The sequence below is a fragment of the Salvelinus namaycush genome, chromosome 9 (genome assembly GCF_016432855.1).
Source record: "Salvelinus namaycush isolate Seneca chromosome 9, SaNama_1.0, whole genome shotgun sequence".
Classification (NCBI taxonomy): domain Eukaryota; kingdom Metazoa; phylum Chordata; class Actinopteri; order Salmoniformes; family Salmonidae; genus Salvelinus; species Salvelinus namaycush.
The window spans coordinates 48,028,680-48,046,675 of NC_052315.1; the positions used below are offsets into that span (position 1 = coordinate 48,028,680).

Below are 17,996 nucleotides of genomic sequence, written 5' to 3' on the forward strand. Positions count from 1 at the left end.
CTGTTCTACATAATGCATTCCTATCTGCCTCTTGGAGTTTTATCTGGGAGAGCAGCAGAGCACCAGACAATAGCTGAGTGTCAATAATTGTCAGGGCCCTCCTTGCCTCTCAAAGTTAAATTATTTTTCTATGAGGAGTTGTAGAGGAAAAGATAACATGTACATTTATTAAATCCTTCTAGATTTAGGTAGCCTTCCCCTCTGCACATATATATACATGTATTTTTCCCCCTGTAGCTGTTAGAGATATTGATTTATGCATTAAGGCCAGATTGACACTGCCTCTAATGTAAAATTCAGATCGTCATGAATACACAATTAATGGGTCTTTGAATAAAATATGATCCTTTTTCTCAAGACCAGCTTTGAGTGCTCTCTTTTTCTCTCTTTCACTCTCACTTTATTTTATCACACCCGCTTCCTTCCGCTGCCACTCTCTTGCTCTCTCGCTGCCACTCTGTCCCCTCTCCCCCCTCTCCCAATCTCCCGCCCTTCCTCCCTTCTCTCGCCCTCTCTTCCCCTCTCCCTCCCTTTCTCTACCCCCCCCCTCTCTCCCTCCCTTCCCCTCTCCCTCTCTCCCCTCTCTCCTCCCCCCTTCTCCGCTCTCTCTCACCCCTCCCTCTCTCTCTCCCTCCTCTCCTCCTCCTGACTGTGCTGTTTCTCTGGCTGCGTTCCCTAAACCCTCTCACCCAGCTATGCATGCCTGTAAAGGTCGATGCTAATAATACTGACTGGGGCCTTAGTATACACACAGCACTGGCAGTAAATATACTCTGATGTTACTGCAGTCTTACTGGTGAATAAAACACTATGAATATTGAAATACTCTGTTAGTAGTAGGGCTACATGGATACACTCTGAAATAGACTGCCTATACTGTTAATACTTTCAGTACAGTACTGTGCCACATACATACATACATACATACATACATACATACATGCATATATGCATGCATGCATGCATACATACATACATACTAGAGGTCGACCGATTAATCAGAATGGCCGATTAATTAGGGCCGATTTCAAGTTTTCATAACAATTGGTAATCGGCATTTTTGGACACTGATCATGGCCGATTACATTGCACTCCACGAGGAGACTCCGTGGAAGGCTGACTACCTGTTATGCGAGTGCAGCAAGGAGCCAAAGTAAGGTGCTAGCTAGCATTAAACTTGTCTTATTAAAAACAATCAATCTTAACATAATCACTAGTTAAATACTCATGGTTGATATTACTAGTTTATCTAGCTTGTCCTGTGTTGCATGTAATCGATGCGGTGCCTGTTACTTTATCATCGAATCACAGCCTACTTCGCCAAACGGGTGATTTAACAAGCGCATTCGCGAAAAAAGCACTGTCGTTGCACCAATGTGTACCTAACCATAAACATCAACGCCTTTAAAATCAATACACAAGTATATATTTTTAAACCTGCATATTTAGTTAATATTGCCTGCTAACATGAATTTCTTTTAACTAGGAAAATTGTGTCACTTCTCTTGCGCTCTGTGCAACAGAGTCAGGGTATATGGAGCAGTTTGGGCCGCCTGGCTCGTTGCGAACTGTGTGAAGACTATTTCTTCCTAACATAGACAGCCAACTTCGCCAAACGGGGGATGATTTAACAAAAGCGAATTTGTTGCACGAATGTACCTAACCATAAACATCAATGCCTTTCTTAAAATCAATACACAGAAGTACATTTTTTAAACCTGCATATTTAGTAAAAGAAATCCAGGTTAGCAGGCAATATTAAACTAGGGAAATTGTGTCACTTCTCTTGCGTTCATTGCACACAGAGTCAGGGTATATGCAACAGTTTGGGCCGCCTGGCTCGTTGCGAACTAATTTGCCAGAATTTTACGTAATTATGACATAACATTGAAGGCTGTGCAATGTAACAGGAATATTTAGACTTATGGATGCCACCCGTTAGATAAAATACGGAACGGTTCCGTAATTCACTGAAAGAATAAATGTTTTGTTTTCGAAATGATAGTTTTCAGATTTGACCATATTAATGACCTAAGGCTCGTATTTCTGTGTGTTATTATGTTATAATTAAGTCTATGATATAATATTTGATAGAGCAGTCTGACTGAGCGGTGGTAGGCAGCAGCACGCTCGTAAGCATTCATTCAAACAGCACTTTCCTGCGTTTGCCAGCAGCTCTTCGCTGCGCTTCAAGCATTGAGCTGTTTATGTCTTCAAGCCTATCAACTCCTGAGATTAGGCTGGTGCAACCGATGTGAAATGGCTAGCTAGTTAGTGGGGTGCGCGCTAATAGCGTTTCAATCGGTGACGTCACTCGCTCTGAGATCTTGAAGTAGTTGTTCCCCTTGCTCTGCAGCTTTTGTGGAGCGATGGGTAACAATGCTTCGAGGGTGGCTGTTGTCGATGTGTTCCTGGTTCGAGCCCAGGTAGGGGCGAGGGGAGGGTCGAAAGCTATACTGTTACACTGGCAATACTAAAGTGCCTATAAGAACATCCAATAGTCAAAGGTATATGAAATACAAATGGTATAGAGAGAAATAGTCCTATAATTCCTATAATAACTACAACCTAAAACTTCTTACCAGGGAATATTGAAGACTCATGTTAAAAGGAACCACCAGCTTTCATATGTTCTCATGTTCTGAGCAAGGAACTTAAACGTTAGCTTTCTTACATGGCACATATTGCACTTTTACTTTCTTCTCCAATACTTTTGTTTTTGCATTATTTAAACCAAATTGAACATGTTTCATTATTTATTTGAGGCTAAATTGATTTTATTGATGTATTATATTAAAATAAAAGTGTTCATTCAGTATTGTTGTAATTGTCATTATTACAAATAAATATAAATAAATCGTCCGATTTAATCGGTATCGGCTTTTTTTGGTCCTCCAATAATCGGTATCGGCGTTGAAAAATCAAAATCGGTCGACCTCTAATACATACATACATATATATACAGTTGTCGGAAGTTTACATACACTTAGGTTGGAGTCATTAAAACTTGTTTTTCAACCACTCCACAAATTTCCTGTTAACAAACTATAGATTTGGCAAGTCGGTTAGGACATCTACTTTGTGCATGACACAGGTTATTTCACTTATAATTCACTGTATCACAATTCCAGTGGGTCATAAGTTTACATAATCTAAGTTGACTGTGCCTTTAAACAGCTTGTAAAATTCCATAAAATGATGTCATGGCATAAAATGATGTCATAGAAGCTTCTGATAAGCTAATTGACATCATTTGAGTCAATTGGAGGTGTACCCGTGGATGTATTTCCAAGGCCTACCTTCAAACTCAGTGGCTCTTTACTTGACATCATGGGAAAATCAAAAGAAATCAGCCAAGACCTCCAAGTCTGGTTCATCCTTGGGAGCAATTTCCAAACGCCTTAAGGTACCACGTTTATCTGTACAAACAATAGTACGCAAGTATAAACACCACGCAGCCGTCGGACCGCTCAGGAAGGAGACGCGTTCTGTCACATAGAGATGAACGTACTTTGGTGCGAAAAGTGCAAATCAATCCCGGAACAACTGCAAAGGACCTTGTGAAGATGCTGGAGGAAACAGGTACAAAAGTATCTATATCCACAGTGAACGAGTCCTATATCGACATAACCTGAAAGGCCACTCAGCAAGGAAGAAGCCACTGCTCCAAAACCGCCATTAAAAAAAGCCAGACTACGGTTTGTAATTGCAAATGGGGACAAAAATCGTACTTTTTGGAGAAATGTCCTCTGGTCTGATGAAACAAAAATATAACTGTTTGGCCATAATGACCATTGTTATGTTTGGAGGAAAAGGGAGACGCTTGCAAGCCGAAGAACACCATCCCAACCGTGAAGCACGGGGGTGGCAGCATCAGAGGAAAATTATGTGGATATATTGAAGCAACATCTCAAGACATCAGTCAGGAAGTTAAAGCTTGGTCTCAAATGGGTCTGACCCACTGGGAATGTGATGAAAGAAATTAAAGCTGAAATTAATCATTCTCTCTACTATTATTCTGGCATTTCACATTCTTAAAATAAAGTGGTGATCCTAACTGACCTAAAACAGGGAATGTTTACTCGGATTAAATGTCAGGAATTGTGAAAAATCTGAGTTTAAATGTATTTGGCTAAGGTGTGTATGTAAACTTCCAACTTCTACATACATACATACATACATACATACATACATACATACATACATACATACATACATACATACATACATACATACATCATAGGGAGTGTTAAACATCTGGCTCTGCTAGGAAATACCACAGGCATGCAGGAATATCCACCCGCAGTCAAAACAACTGATCTTGGACATAATAAAAAACACCTTATCCTGAAGTACACCAGGGAGCAAAACTGTTGTCCCCCTGTACAACTTTCCATCAATAAATCTCCCCCGACTGTCATTTCCACACTAATAATATTTTTTCCTACGCATATTGTTTCCCGGTGTACTATGTACTTACAGTATCGGGGAGGTATTTAAGTATCCATTCTAAATGACACTACAGCCATGATAACGGCACATTTGTCTTCAGCATTTGTCAAACGACATCCAGTAGAGAGTATCAATAGGACCAATGAGGCCTTGAGGGGCTCGGAGACTGAAGGCTGATGAGCTCTCTGAGGATCTAACCGGTCGCTCCACCATCCCTCTCGTCACGCTATACTGGCCCTCTCAACCACAGAGGCGTATTAGTGTGACCCCCACCCCTCCCCCTTCCTGCTCACCAGGAAATAGATGGCTTTCCATTTCCTGCAGGACTTATTAGAGCGCAGCGCTCTTTTTCCTGATTCACACTGTAGGGCCGACCCTATGGTGTAGTGTGACGCGGTCTTGTTTTGTGCACTGTCCTCTTCCAAGTGTTCCAACCTGCGCGTATACAAAGCTGTCGACCTTGCCCTGTTCCTTAATAAATAGTATACTTATTAACGACAGAAAGCATTTATTAAGCACTTATGAATCATTAATTAACAGTAGAAAGGGTCTGCCTCTGGTGAGGTTATCTGCAGGTCATGCGACGCTTACTAGCCTGTGCTGGTCTGGCCACCCTGAGGTAGCCATTTCCTCTCCTCTCCAGTGTAAATATTATTGGATGGATACCCCCCCCCCCCCCATCTCTCTCACAGGGAGCCACGGGCTGTTTATTTGTTGAGGTAAACAGAATTTTCCGCTTGTTAGTTACTTAACGTGCCCTAGAGTTGTCCTAAGAGCTCTATGTTCAGTAGAGTGTACTGGCATCAAAACACGGAGTATCGTAGAGTAGAATGTCCATGTATTTACCTGCTAACTGGCCACATCTATCCTCTTTATACAAACCAGATGACGAGTCAGAGTAGGGCTGGACGGGACACCATATTTTACGAAATACCGGTATTGATGCACGGACCGCTTTTGTTTTTGTTTTACTTTTTTTGGTGTGTTAAATGTGTTAAATGTGATACGCCGCGTGTAAAGTCCATTTTTATAGTTTACTTTGCTACCTGAGTCATCTCTCTCCGCTCTCTCTCTCCATGCGGCTATCCACACAGACCTAGCCCCGCCCCCTGTCACTCAAGGAGCGCATTTGTAGTTCCTCCACCACGAGACACTTGAGTTCAGTCTCTGCGTGGTTAATGCAGCACATACGACAATGTTGATGACAACGATGGCGTTTTCACTTTGCTTTTTAATAGAAGTCCACCTTCGTTTTATAATTACACTATTAGTTTGTTTCTTACATCGGAATACCACTAGTTTGTCTTAGTGAATTGGGTCTAAATCTCGTTAGAGGCTAATTCTAATCGCTACTGCTAATCGCAAACTAGCTAATAATTGTACTGAGTCAGAGCGAACATAACTAGCCACATAGCCTGATAATACCAGTGATGGTGACCTACACCTGCGTGTTTTTTGTTTGACAGTACATTCTAAATCAAAGGAATACGCGAAGCAAGAATATGTTAGCTACATGAAGTAGCTAAGAGAACATTCAATGTATATAAAGATTATAGGGTCTTCTAGGAACACTTGTCAACCCTTTGGTTTCTACTCAGTCACAATAACTCCCTGGCATTTTCATTTGTTGTAATGTCAAACACTGTATCCAAAGTACCCAATATTATATTCTAACTATAGAATTAGAATAATCATTCTATTTCCATGATACCAACAGTTCACCCAAGTGTTGTGCTCTAAATCAAATTGCAAGGTTTGGTTCAAAATAAGGCCTAGATTGTTTGCCCATATCGTGTAGCCCTACGTGGGAATGATCTCAATGAGTGCAGGGAAATGCAGATGTTTATGAAAATGCTGAAAAGTATTTTTGAGATATTTTGCCCATATCGCCCAGCCCTAAGTCAGAGTCTCCTAATAACCCCATGTTGAGACAGTCTAAACGTCTGTCTGTCTGTGTGTCTGTGTGTGTGTGCGTGAGTCAAGCGTGTGTGCGTGAGTGAGTGGAGTGAGGTGGGGGTCTGTGTAGATCCCCTGCAATTATGTATGAGATTTGTGAAAGCCCAGTGGAGAAGACCAGATGTCTGTGACCTCACTGCACCCTCCACATCCATACTGATTTACACATTAGGGAAAAGATCTGAATCGGGATGCCTTTGTAAATGCAGCCTCATACACACTTATCTTCAATGTCCCACACCCAACTCTCTCTCACTTGCTCTCTCTCCCCTCTTTCTTTCTTATCCCTCTCTCATCCATACTCTCTCTCGCTCTCTCCATTTCTGTGGTATGTTCACAGTTAACGGTCAGAGTAATGGGAGCTACCTTTGAATGTTTGGGGATCGCCATCAATCTCTGCCCTGCTCCTACCCTGTGTGTGTGTGTGCTCGTGCGCGCATGTGTAGCAAGGCTATGCAGTAGTTTGTTTATGTGTGTTCAAAGTATTCCTATTTAATGCGCGTGTGCGTTCTGTGAATTTCATCTCCTTCTTTGGCGACGCATCGGTCACAAGAGCACAGTAGCTAGCCACCCCCCAGGAACACATTATGTGTCTGTTCTCTCACCTCTCTTTGTGTGTGTGTGTGTGTCTCTCTCCGTTTCTCACTCCCCTTCTGCTTGATTTCAAGACCAACTGTCATAAAGGATTCCTTTTTCCTTGTGCCCACAGAACTCAATGTCCTGAACATTGAACACTGTGAATGTAGCACTGTAACATTGTAGAGGTAGCTTCATGTTCAGCCCTAGCCCAGGGGAGATCCCATTTTCCTCCCAACAATGACGGAATGTAGGGTTTCGGCTTCTCTCCAGGAATGCACAGTAGGGATTCGTCCTTAAAACTGTCCGCGTTTGACCATTTAGTTCCTTAACCCGGGGTTTGGTTTGAAGTGGTTTACGGCCTGTGATCCTTTGGTCACTGGCTCGTGAGCTCAACGATCGCGTGGTCAATTATTACGTGGTCAATGGTGTCCACAGTTACCCGGAGGCCTAGATGATAATAATGGTTACAGTAGCTTAGCGTAGCTGCATTGGCTAACTTACACTTACTCATAGCAGTGCCCCAAATTCACCCACCGGTGCTCTTAAGTCTTAAGACTCTTGCCTGATACCAAATCATGCCGGTGCATTAAAAGGTACTTAGGTGCCTGGGAATCTATCCCCAGTTATTGTCTGCCCATTGTCCTATCTATCTGCCCGTCTGTGTTACAACCACCCAGGATATTACTAACAGATTACACCATTTCCCCTGCCTCTCGTCTCCCCATGTAATCTAACAGACATCATGGCTCCTGTAGCAGTGAGTGGTTGGACAGGAGAGTGGAGCTTAGGAATTGGCCCACGCCAGAGAGGGCACAGTGGGCACAGCATGACCGTCTGGACTTGCCTTTCCCACGACCCGCAGTGCTGGGCTGAGCTAAGACTGGCCAGAGTGCAAGTGAAGGGGCTGAGCTGAGACTGGGTCCCATCAATAACATGTATATGGGTCTAGGACAGGGGTGGACAGTTCTTTAACTTGTAGAGACCCTGCGTGTGCAGGCAATTAGTAACACTTAGGACCACAGGCATGCTAATCAATCAACTCGTATAGTAATCGTCAAGCGTGTACCTAGCTAATGCCCTTCGGCTTTTAAGGATCAATTGGTTGTACAAATCAAATGGTCACAGACAGAGGAATCGCAGAATTCCATCAATCTGGCTCTGTGTATCTCGCTCTCCCTGTCTCTCTCTCTCTCTCTCTCTCTCTCTCTCTCTCTCTCTCCCTCTCTCTCTCTCTCTCTCTCTCTCTCTCTCTCTCTCTCTCTCTCTCTCTCTCTCTCTGTGTGTATACGAACGTCATTCTTGGTCGGTGACGTACTAAACGTAACCCTCTCTCTCTCCGTAGGCGCGGCGGAAGGAGGTGTTCCTGCAGGAGCGTTACGGCCACTTCAGTCTGACCGACCCCTTCCTGGCCCTGCAGAGGGACTTTGACTGTGTCCCCGGGGTGGACAAGGAGCGCCGGCCGGTGGGCTCCAGCCCCATCGCAGTCCTGGAGGCTGTCATGGCCCACTGCAGGAAGATGCAGGAGAGGATGTCAGCTGAGCTGGAAGCTGCCGAGAGCAGACAAAAGAGGGTAGGGTATGGGAGGCTGTGTGTAGACAATACTATAATATGATAACCGTGTGTGTGAGATGCATTTGAAGTTGCTTTGCCATATTTGGTTAATGTCAAGTGTGTGAATGTGCGTGCGCGTGTCAGAGAGCAAGTGTGTGTATCTGCTGTACCTCTTACTCTGTCCCTGGACTATGTAGGACTGTCTGTCTGATTTAACTCCACCATGGCCAGATGTGTTCCGTCTCTGTCCTGTTTCCCCTCTCTCCCTCTCCGTGTGCTATTCCAGCAGAGGTAGTGGGTGAGGGATGGAGTGGGTGAGCGTAAGGGTGTGTGTATGGGAGGTTGGCAGGGTGAGTGTGAGGGGGATGGTGTGCGTGGCAGCGTATAATTTTCTATGGTTCGATAGAACGTTGGTGTGTGTGGAATGGGGCTTGCCTGGGAGGAAGGGCGGGGTGTGTATGTGAGAGAACTGCTTTCCTTGTCCTACTCCTGAACCCTTCCACCAGTCACAGAGCCAGCGGAGACCGAGATTCTCTCCAACCGGGCTTGTGTGGCTGCGGAGACACCTCTGTTAGCCAGCACTGTGCTGTGTGCTCCAGATAAGCAGTGAGACACAGCCAGCCAGCCAGCCAGCCAGGCCAAGACTGGATAGCAGCCAGGGGATGATGTGGAGAGAATGGAAGAAGGGGGAAGGTAGAGTTAAAGAGAGGTGATTGAGGAGTATTTAGAGGATCCTGTTCCGTACTAGCTAATTCCGTTGCAAAACATTTTGCTACGGTGTGCCCTACTCAACATGACCCTGCTGTTTGTGTTTAGCCACTGAGACACAATGAAACCTGCAGCCGCTCCATTTTGACTCAATGTCACTACAGCAGCACAGCATGGAGTCCAACACACTTGAAGCTCTTGGCTCATTTTCCCAATACCCCCCTCCCTCACCCTCCCTCCCACTCCTGGAATAAACCACCTCCCCCAACCTTCTGCCTTTGTCACGGTGACAGGCCACACGATTGTCTGGATGAAGCTAGCTGTTTCATCTGCCACAAACCAGAACACGACAACAACGAGAACGCCAAACAAATCGTTATCGCTGGTCTGTGAATAATAACATACTGTAACATAAACAAATAAATGAGAAACAACTTTTTACCCTATACTATGTTCACGCCGACCCCATACAAAGTCACGTTTCTCTGCGTAAGCGTCTTGAGATATTAATGGGTTTTAAAGCCAGCTGAAAGGCCTGGTGCCATTCATCCGTATGTAACACTCCGCTCACCTGCCTGGCAGAGTGTAAGGCTGTGTGCGTACTGGCATAATGCATTATGAATGAGTCACTAGGAACAGGGCAGGGTCCAGTACATGAGGTGGCTTGTATTGCCAGTGAGGTGTACACATCGAGTGGACAATACAAGTAAATCAAATGATCCTTTAGGGATAATATAGACTCTACCCTAACAGGACCCGAATCCTAAATGGGAGAAATGAGTGTTTCCTCATGGCAACAGATCTCACCGTAGTACAGACGGCACAGTTGGAAGTGCTTCATTTCAGTCGGATGTCATTCCGTTGCTATTCAGCTTCATGCCGTAGGAGCTATTCAGCTTCGTAGGAGTGACATAACAGGGACTCAGTTGATCAGCCCGAGATGTGTGTTCGTTCCAATGGGGATTACAAGGGGTCGTGTCTGGGGGTGGGTAGCAGGCAGGCATAGTGGATATCAGCCTCATTGTTTGGGCTCGTTAGAGCAGCGGGGCAGGCAATCGCTCGGAAAGCCCAGCTAAGCCTGTACCCTCGCTGCCAACGCACAGCTAACAATAGCCGCCACGCTCCAGATATAGTCGCCCGGGGTTGACAAGTCATCGAAATTCAATCAGATGTTTGAAACGTTAGATTCCATCGTCCATTTTTCCCCCCGTGTGTGAGCGCCGTTCTTCCAATAACTGCTCTGTTGTGTGTGTGTGTGTGTGTGTGTGTGTGTGTGTGTGTGTGTGTGTGTGTGTGTGTGTGTGTGTGTGTGTGTGTGTGTGTGTGTGTGTGTGTGTGTGTGTGTGTGTGTGTGTGTGTGTGTGTGTGTGTGTGTGTGCTATTTTGCATATTGACTGTTTCTGTGTAAATTAGGTCTTTTGCTTTCTGAATTATGATTAAATCAATATTCTAAAATGGAGGACTGTTATTGCTGAATTCAAACGGGTCTGTTTTGTATTCTGTGGTCTTTTAGGGAGAGACCGACAATACCGAGGTCATTTCAACATGGCTATTTTGCGCTGTTGTGTGAACATGGAGAGGAGAAATGTTCCTCATTCTTGTTCAGTTTGTTGAGCACTACGATTCACCTTGTCCTTTTGAACATACAATGTCAGCTTGCAGTTGTTGCCAAGTGGCGTTTCCTGAAAGGTTTGTGGCTCTTCAAGACCATCGTAATGCCATTGTAGGCGTTGTCGTGTTGTCACATCTTTGGTTGTCAGGCCAGGTTGGTTCAGGAAATAGTTTCAACAAACGCGAGGAGCCTAGAGAGCACCTCCACAGTTCATAAAGCGAACATATTGATTTCAGGTGATGTGTGTGTGTGTGTGTGTGTGTGTGTGTGGGACGCAGGCTCTACGTGGTGTATGTGACGTGCCGTAGATCTACTGTATGTCATGTGTCGGCGTGAGTGTGACATGATGTACACCGAGCATACAAAACAACACCTACTCGTTCTGTGACAGACTGACCAGGTGAAAGCTATGATCCCTTTATTGAGTTCACTTGTTAAATCCACTTCAATCAGTGTAGATGAAGGGGAGGAGACGGGTTAAAGAAGGACTTTTTAAGCATCGAGACGATTGAGACACGGATTGCGTGTGTGTGCCATTCAGAAGGTGAATGGGCAAGACAAAAGGTTTAAGTGCCTTTTGAACAGGCTATGGTAGTAGGTGCCAGGCGCTCCGGTTTGTGTCAACAACTGCAACGCTGCTGGGTTTTTCACACTCAACAGTTTCCTTTGTGTATCAAGAATGGTCCACCAACCAAAGGACATCCAGCCAACTTGACACAACTGTGAGACGCATTGGAGTCAACAGGGGCCAGAATCCCTGTGGAACGCTTTGACACCTTGTGGAGTCCATGCCCTGACGAATTGAGGCTGTTCTGAGGGCCAAGGGGGAGGGTGCAACTCAGTATTAGGAAGGTGTTCCCAGTGTTTGCTATACTCCGTGTATGTTTTGCAAAGGATATACCAGATATGGGTAGTAGATGTGTGTGCTTGATATCTGTGATGTTTGGTGTAGGTGTGATCTGACCGTGTGTGTATGTCGTTACGCAATTGTGTGAGTGTGTGCAGATAACGTGTGTGATTTGAGTTTCCATGTTTGAGATCATTTGTACAGTTTGTGTTTGGGAGAGCGGTGTGTTGTTCGGTCTGTGTGTCTGACAATACAGTGTGTGTGTGTGTGTATGTTTGTGTGTTTTTTTTCCTAAACGACATCTCCCCTGACTGCCTTGTGGTCTCTGTCCCTCAGCTGCAGCTGGAAAAACTGCAACTGCAGAGTCTGGAGCAGGAGCACCGTAAACTAACCGCCCAGCTGAAGGACGAGCGGGAGAAGAACAAGCACATCGTGATGATGCTGGTGCGGGAGTGCAAGCAGCTGGCCACGCGCGTGGTGGAGGAGTCGCAGCGCTTCGACGAGATCTCTGCCCGGCTGGACGACGAGGGCCGCTCGGCCGGGCGGCTGCAGGAGGAGCTGACGGCAGAGAGGCAACGCGGACAGCAGCTGGAGGCCAAGATGGAGAAGCAACTGTCAGAGTTGGACACGGAGCGTGAGCAGCTGCGCGCCAGGCTGGGCCGAGAGGAGACGGAGAGCCTGAGCCTGCGCCGGCTGGTAGAGCAGCTCAGGACTGAACAGGGCGGTAAGGACGGCCAAGATGTTGAAGACGGTAAGGATGATAAAAGGGTCTCGGCCCAACCGGGTGCTGCTGCTGTGGATCCCACCGCTGCCACCAACACGCCACCGCCCAAACCTACGGTCTCTGTTGCCGTGGCCACGGAACCCGTCATATCCCGGACGGCTTCCTGCCAAACAGATCCCGGCCCTCCAGAGGCCGAGGGGCAGAAGAAGCCGAGCCCCCTCACCATCCCTGTCAAACCCACTCCCACCAACTACGCGGGCCTCAGCCTGCCCAAGACGCCCAGCGCAGGCCGGGGGCTGGTCCACAGTAGCTCAGGAGGACTTCCTCAAACGGGGGAGAACGGAGCAGAGGGCCAGACGCCCCACGGGGGACTTCACTCCCCAGCCCCCACTCCAGCGCTGCCCACGGGGGTGAGCCCTCGCGTCCAGGCTGCCCGCTACAAGTTCCAGGAGCAGGACCAAAATGGCACGGCCTCCCACAGCAGCCCGCCGTCCCGCGACCTCTCCCCCACCAACCGCGACAATTTTGCCGCCAAGCAGCAGGCGCGCCACACCGTCACGCAGGTCCTCTCGCGTTTCACCAGCCCCCCAGCAGGGGGCCCCAGCGCCCTCCGTCCCGGCCTGCCCCACTCCACCTCGGATGGGGGCCCCTTCCCCGGCCGCCTGGGTCACCCCATCGGCCTCAAGTCCCCCACCGTGGCCAGGATCGACCGGGGCAACCCACCCCCCATCCCACCCAAAAAGCCGGGCCTCTCCCAGACCCCATCCCCTCCCCACCCACCCATCAAAGTGGTGGGGGACAGCAGCCGCTCTCCCGGGGTGGGGTTAAAACCCGCCACGCCCCAGCTGCCGCCCAAACCTGCCCTGGACCTGGTCCCAGCCCTGACGGCGTCTCAGGTGGGTGCCTGCCCCCCCGCGAGGGGGCCGCACCAGGCCGCATGTGCAGAGTGCCCCCCCACCAGCGCTGCCATCACTGTCAGTAGCCCCTCCTCCATAAATCCCTCCTCCTCCACTAGCGCTCCATCCCGTAGCCCCCGTGCCCCAGGCAGCCCCCTGGCAACAGCATCAGGTAAAGGGGCACCACGCTCCCCCTACCGCTCTCCCCCTACTGCCTCTACCTCTCCGCTCCAACTATCTTTCCAATGCTAGGTTAGCCTAGCTTAGCGCAGTGTTCGGGATATAGGGAACCTGCTTTAACCACAGGAGTCCAGAGGAGAACACAACAGAGCAGGGTCAGTCAAGTTTAGTTCTTGTCCCTCCCTGGCCCTAAACCATTGCTTGAGACCTGATCTCTCTGTACGCATACTTAATTCTCTTCCCACTCCTTCAGGAGCCTGTCGTCTCCCTGCTTCTCCGTAGACCTAATCTGACACGTTATCCCCTAGATAGCAGCTGTAAACAGACCAGTGACAGGCTAATATCACGTGCCTAGATAAAGGGTCAGATGCTAGGCTAGCTTGCTCCGGCTATAGGAACTAGGAGCGTTACTCCACTGTTTCTTGAGGCAACGAGGTTTTGAGGTTAGTTTTCCCTGTCCAAATAGGGTGTGTAGGGTTCCTATGAGTAACCCTCCTCTCTGAAGCTGATGCCAGTGGCTGCTCTCTCCCCTCGTCCCCTTCATCATCCACCAGCATGATACCTGTGACCCTTGACTCTTCTTCCTCTTCATCACTCCACCCCTCCCTGCACACTTCCTGTCTGCACATTTCCTGTTTTCCCTCCACTAACCCCTCCCACTGACCATTCCATTTCCCTTCCTGTGTCAACTCCTGCACTCTGTTTTGATGTACCTATTATATGTATGTTGACAGTGCTATGAATGTTGATGCTGGTGTGCTTAAACTACTACTTCTTGTTTCTACCGCAACGTGTGTTTATTGTCGCAATTGGTTGAAAAAAGGTTTTCCAACAACCATTTTCCAAGCAATCAAGTAGAGAAGTTGCGCGATGCAAGTCCTGTTTTTTGTCTTTTTGGTTTTTAATGTCAATCTGAGAGAAGTGTTTTCGCACCACGCTGACCGAAACGAACTAGTAATGGTGCTCGTTAGTTTTTAGTACAGGTTTCGTCGTTTTCTTTTTGACATCTGCCGTATTCTATTCCCCACATTACTTCATGAAGTGATACGTTTGCTTTTTAGGTTAATGGTCCTGTTGTCAGATCACCAAGTCACAGTTTTGCTGAGTTCCAGTCCCAAGGTTTTTGTTGTTTGTTTTGTTTATCCAAGTCAAATTTGTCTCAATGTTTCAGTATGTTGAGGAAATTGTATCATTTCCAAAACGTACTTCTATTTAAGACTATATTACTATACAACGTCTGACTCCACAGCGGTGAGACAGATATTTTATTTTCGACTCAGAAGACCAAACTAACCAGCCGACGTATTATCACCAGTAGTGGTCTCTGTTACCCGTCGTCTTGGAAACGGCGACTGCTGATATACTTACCTCCTCCCCCTCTCCTTTTCAGTCTATCAGACAAGGGTGTGCTCGAAAGGTCTTCAGCTCGCTTTGCTCCACACCGCACACTTTTTTTTAACCCGTTTGTCCCGAGGAGTGTCAAATAACCCACGGCGTCCCTTTTTTGTAGCGCTGTAGCTAACAACGGCCTTCACCTTCCCTTCCACCCCGTCTATAAGGCAGAGTTTTTAGCATTTTACAGCACAGTAGATTAGAGCTGAATAATATTAGGCCTATGCTGTTTAGTTGCAAGTTAAAAGTAGGCTTTTCTTTCTTTCTTGTCCTTTACTGAATCGTGTTATGGTTTCTTCTTTACGTTTTTCTTTGCTCACACACATCCTGCTAAGTAACACTGTCGTTGACATACTAAATGGTTCGTGCACAGATGAGGGTGGTGTGTTGATTGACATTAAATACACGCGTGAATGGGGATTGTTGTGGTGGTTGGTTGTGCGGATGGATGGATGATGGTTGAGATGACAAAAATGCCCTCTATCCTACACCTGGGTTCCATGACTAGTTCACCTGTTCTGAAAGGCAACTTATTCTATGTCGTGGCTTACTAGGTCATATGTAGCAAAGGGAACAAGCTCTTTAAATTCACTCGGTTATCAATAGACTCATGCTTTCCCTTTTGAGCTGTAACTAGACTAGTCTTTGTGTCGTGGAACTCCACAGGTGTTGTCCCTCCCCCTCTTCTTCCAGCTTCCCTGTCATGTTAAACCTTGTGTCCCCTTTAACTCCCATTAGGCTGGTGTCCCTCCATAGTCCCCTCGCTAACCTGCGGTGGGCCCGTTGCCCTGGACGACGGGCGCCCCCTGCTCCTCCAAGCTGCTTCCCAGGGAAATGTCACTTTATTGTCAATGCTGCTTAACCGAGATCCAACGGATAATATTAGTCACCTTGAAGACCACCCAACCTCCGCCTTGTTCTCTGCTGCTCAGAACGGACACACAGGTACAGTCATCCATCATTTTATGGCCACACGCGCCGAATGCAACAGGTGTAGACTTTACCGTGAACTGCTTACTTACGAGCCCGTTCCCAACAATGGAGAGTTAAAAAGTAAGAAAAATATTTGCAAAAAAAGGAAATAGTTACACAATAAAACAATAACGAGGCTATATACAAGGAGTACCAGTACCGAGTCAATGTGCAGGGTTACGAGGTAGAGGTAATACACTATGTACATGTAAGTGGAGGTAACTAGGCAATCAGGATAGGTAATAAAAACAAAGCAGCAGCGTATGTGAACGTGGGTCTGTGTGTGTGTGTGTCATTGTAGTATGTGTGAGTGTATGGGTAGTCTAGTGAGTGTGCATGGAGTCAGTGCAAAAACATATATGATACACACCTGAAGATATTCAAATCCGTTGATTCATTTTAGTCAATACAGTTATTATCATTGATATGAAGCACAGAATTACTGTAGATAGACAACATGGGAATTGTGGCCTCGAGGGACAGCAATCCCTGCTCACTCAAGTTTGTCAGATAAAGCCCTTGCTGTTCCACTCTTAGGCAATAGACACACACACACACACACACACACACACACACACACACACACACACACACACACACACACACACACAATACCTATTGCAGCCAAGATTTGAAGCCTTTCTTTCACGTTTGATAGTGTTCTGTCATTCAATGGTTGTTGATCCGCAAACAGTGCTAATGTACAGAGGCGCAAGTAAAACCCGTTTAAGTTAAAGGAAAGGACAGAGAACTGAGAAATCAATGGTTGTTTCTCTCTCCCACCCTCTCTCAGACTGTGTTAAGCTGCTGCTGACTTCAGGGGTGTCTGCTGATGTTTCTGATGAAAACGGATTTACGCCTTTACACTTTGCCGCCGCGTTCGGACACCACAGGTTGGTGCACAACGCACACAACCCCTATTCTTACATCAACCTGTCTCTAAAAACAGTCACTGCTATATACCGCACCCCCCCAATATCTGGTTCCACACAGAGCCACTGGCAGTAACTGTCGGCTCAGTATTTGGCACGCATACAAACTGACAGATATTGTGTCTCATATGTATAACACACAGCAAACTGTCAAATCCTGCGCTAAGCGTGTTACATGTCATCGTGTTACTTACTGTACATGTTAAATATAGTATCCTCTCAACTATAGTGCCTTCCGTGTTTGGATGGACTTGGCGGCTCAGAGTAAAAGTTGCCTTTACGGCACAGATCTAGGATCAGCTTACCTGCCCCGAATCCATAATGAAATGTGGAAATGTATGTTTCAACTTCATATTCATCTTCTCCAGCACCACCCCAACGTCAACATATGTGAAAAATGGTGCGTTTCTACGTTTTGTTGTAAAAAAAGATCGAGGAAGATGACATCATCAACCAATTAGTAGACAAACCCTACACATAATTGGTTATAATTACACGATGCACACCGATGTCATTCGAAACACTTATCTTCCTTACTGCTAAACATAACGTGCAATTTTCACATATGTTGGGATGCTGCTGGAGATGAATATGAAGTTGAACAATTTTTAAATGTGTCTTTAACCTCAACGGGATCGGTGCCCCCCCCCCCCCCCCCCCCCCCCCCCCTGCTGGATGGTTGCGCTAATGTGATTAGCATGAGGTTGTACGTAACAAAACAAAAAATCACAGGACATAGACATATCTATGGGCAGAAAGCTTACATTCTTGTTCATCTAACTGCACTGTCCAATTTACAGTAGCTATTACAGTGAAAGAATACCATGCTATTGTTTGAGGAGCACAATTATGAACTTGAAAATGTATTAATAAACCAATTAGGCACATTTGGGCAGTCTTGATACAACATTTTGAACAGATATGCAATGGTTCATTGCTGCCATCTAGTGGCCAAAATAAAAATTTTGCCTGGGCTGTAATAATACATTATGGCCTTTCGCTTGCATTTCAAAGATGGTGGTTAAAAAAAAAAAAAATCTTTGTATTATCTTTTACTAAATCTAATGTGTTATATTCTCCTACATTCATTTCACATTTCCACAAACTTCAAAGTGTTTCCTTTCAGATGGTATCAAGAATATGCATATCTTTGCTTCAGGTCCTGAGCTACAGGCAGTTAGTTGGGTATGTCATT

General features: G+C 46.3%; 1 protein-coding gene across 1 annotated transcript in view; it reads left to right on the forward strand.

Annotated features, from left to right (window-relative positions):
• cttnbp2 (cortactin binding protein 2) overlaps positions 1-17,996 on the forward strand; it is a 76,661-nt gene that overhangs the window by 38,817 nt on the left and 19,848 nt on the right. The window contains exons 3-6 of the mRNA XM_039001582.1: positions 8,330-8,557; positions 12,042-13,497; positions 15,636-15,842; positions 16,663-16,762. Of these exons, the coding sequence (XP_038857510.1) occupies positions 8,330-8,557; positions 12,042-13,497; positions 15,636-15,842; positions 16,663-16,762 (1,991 nt within the window). The remainder of the gene's footprint in view (positions 1-8,329; positions 8,558-12,041; positions 13,498-15,635; positions 15,843-16,662; positions 16,763-17,996) is intronic.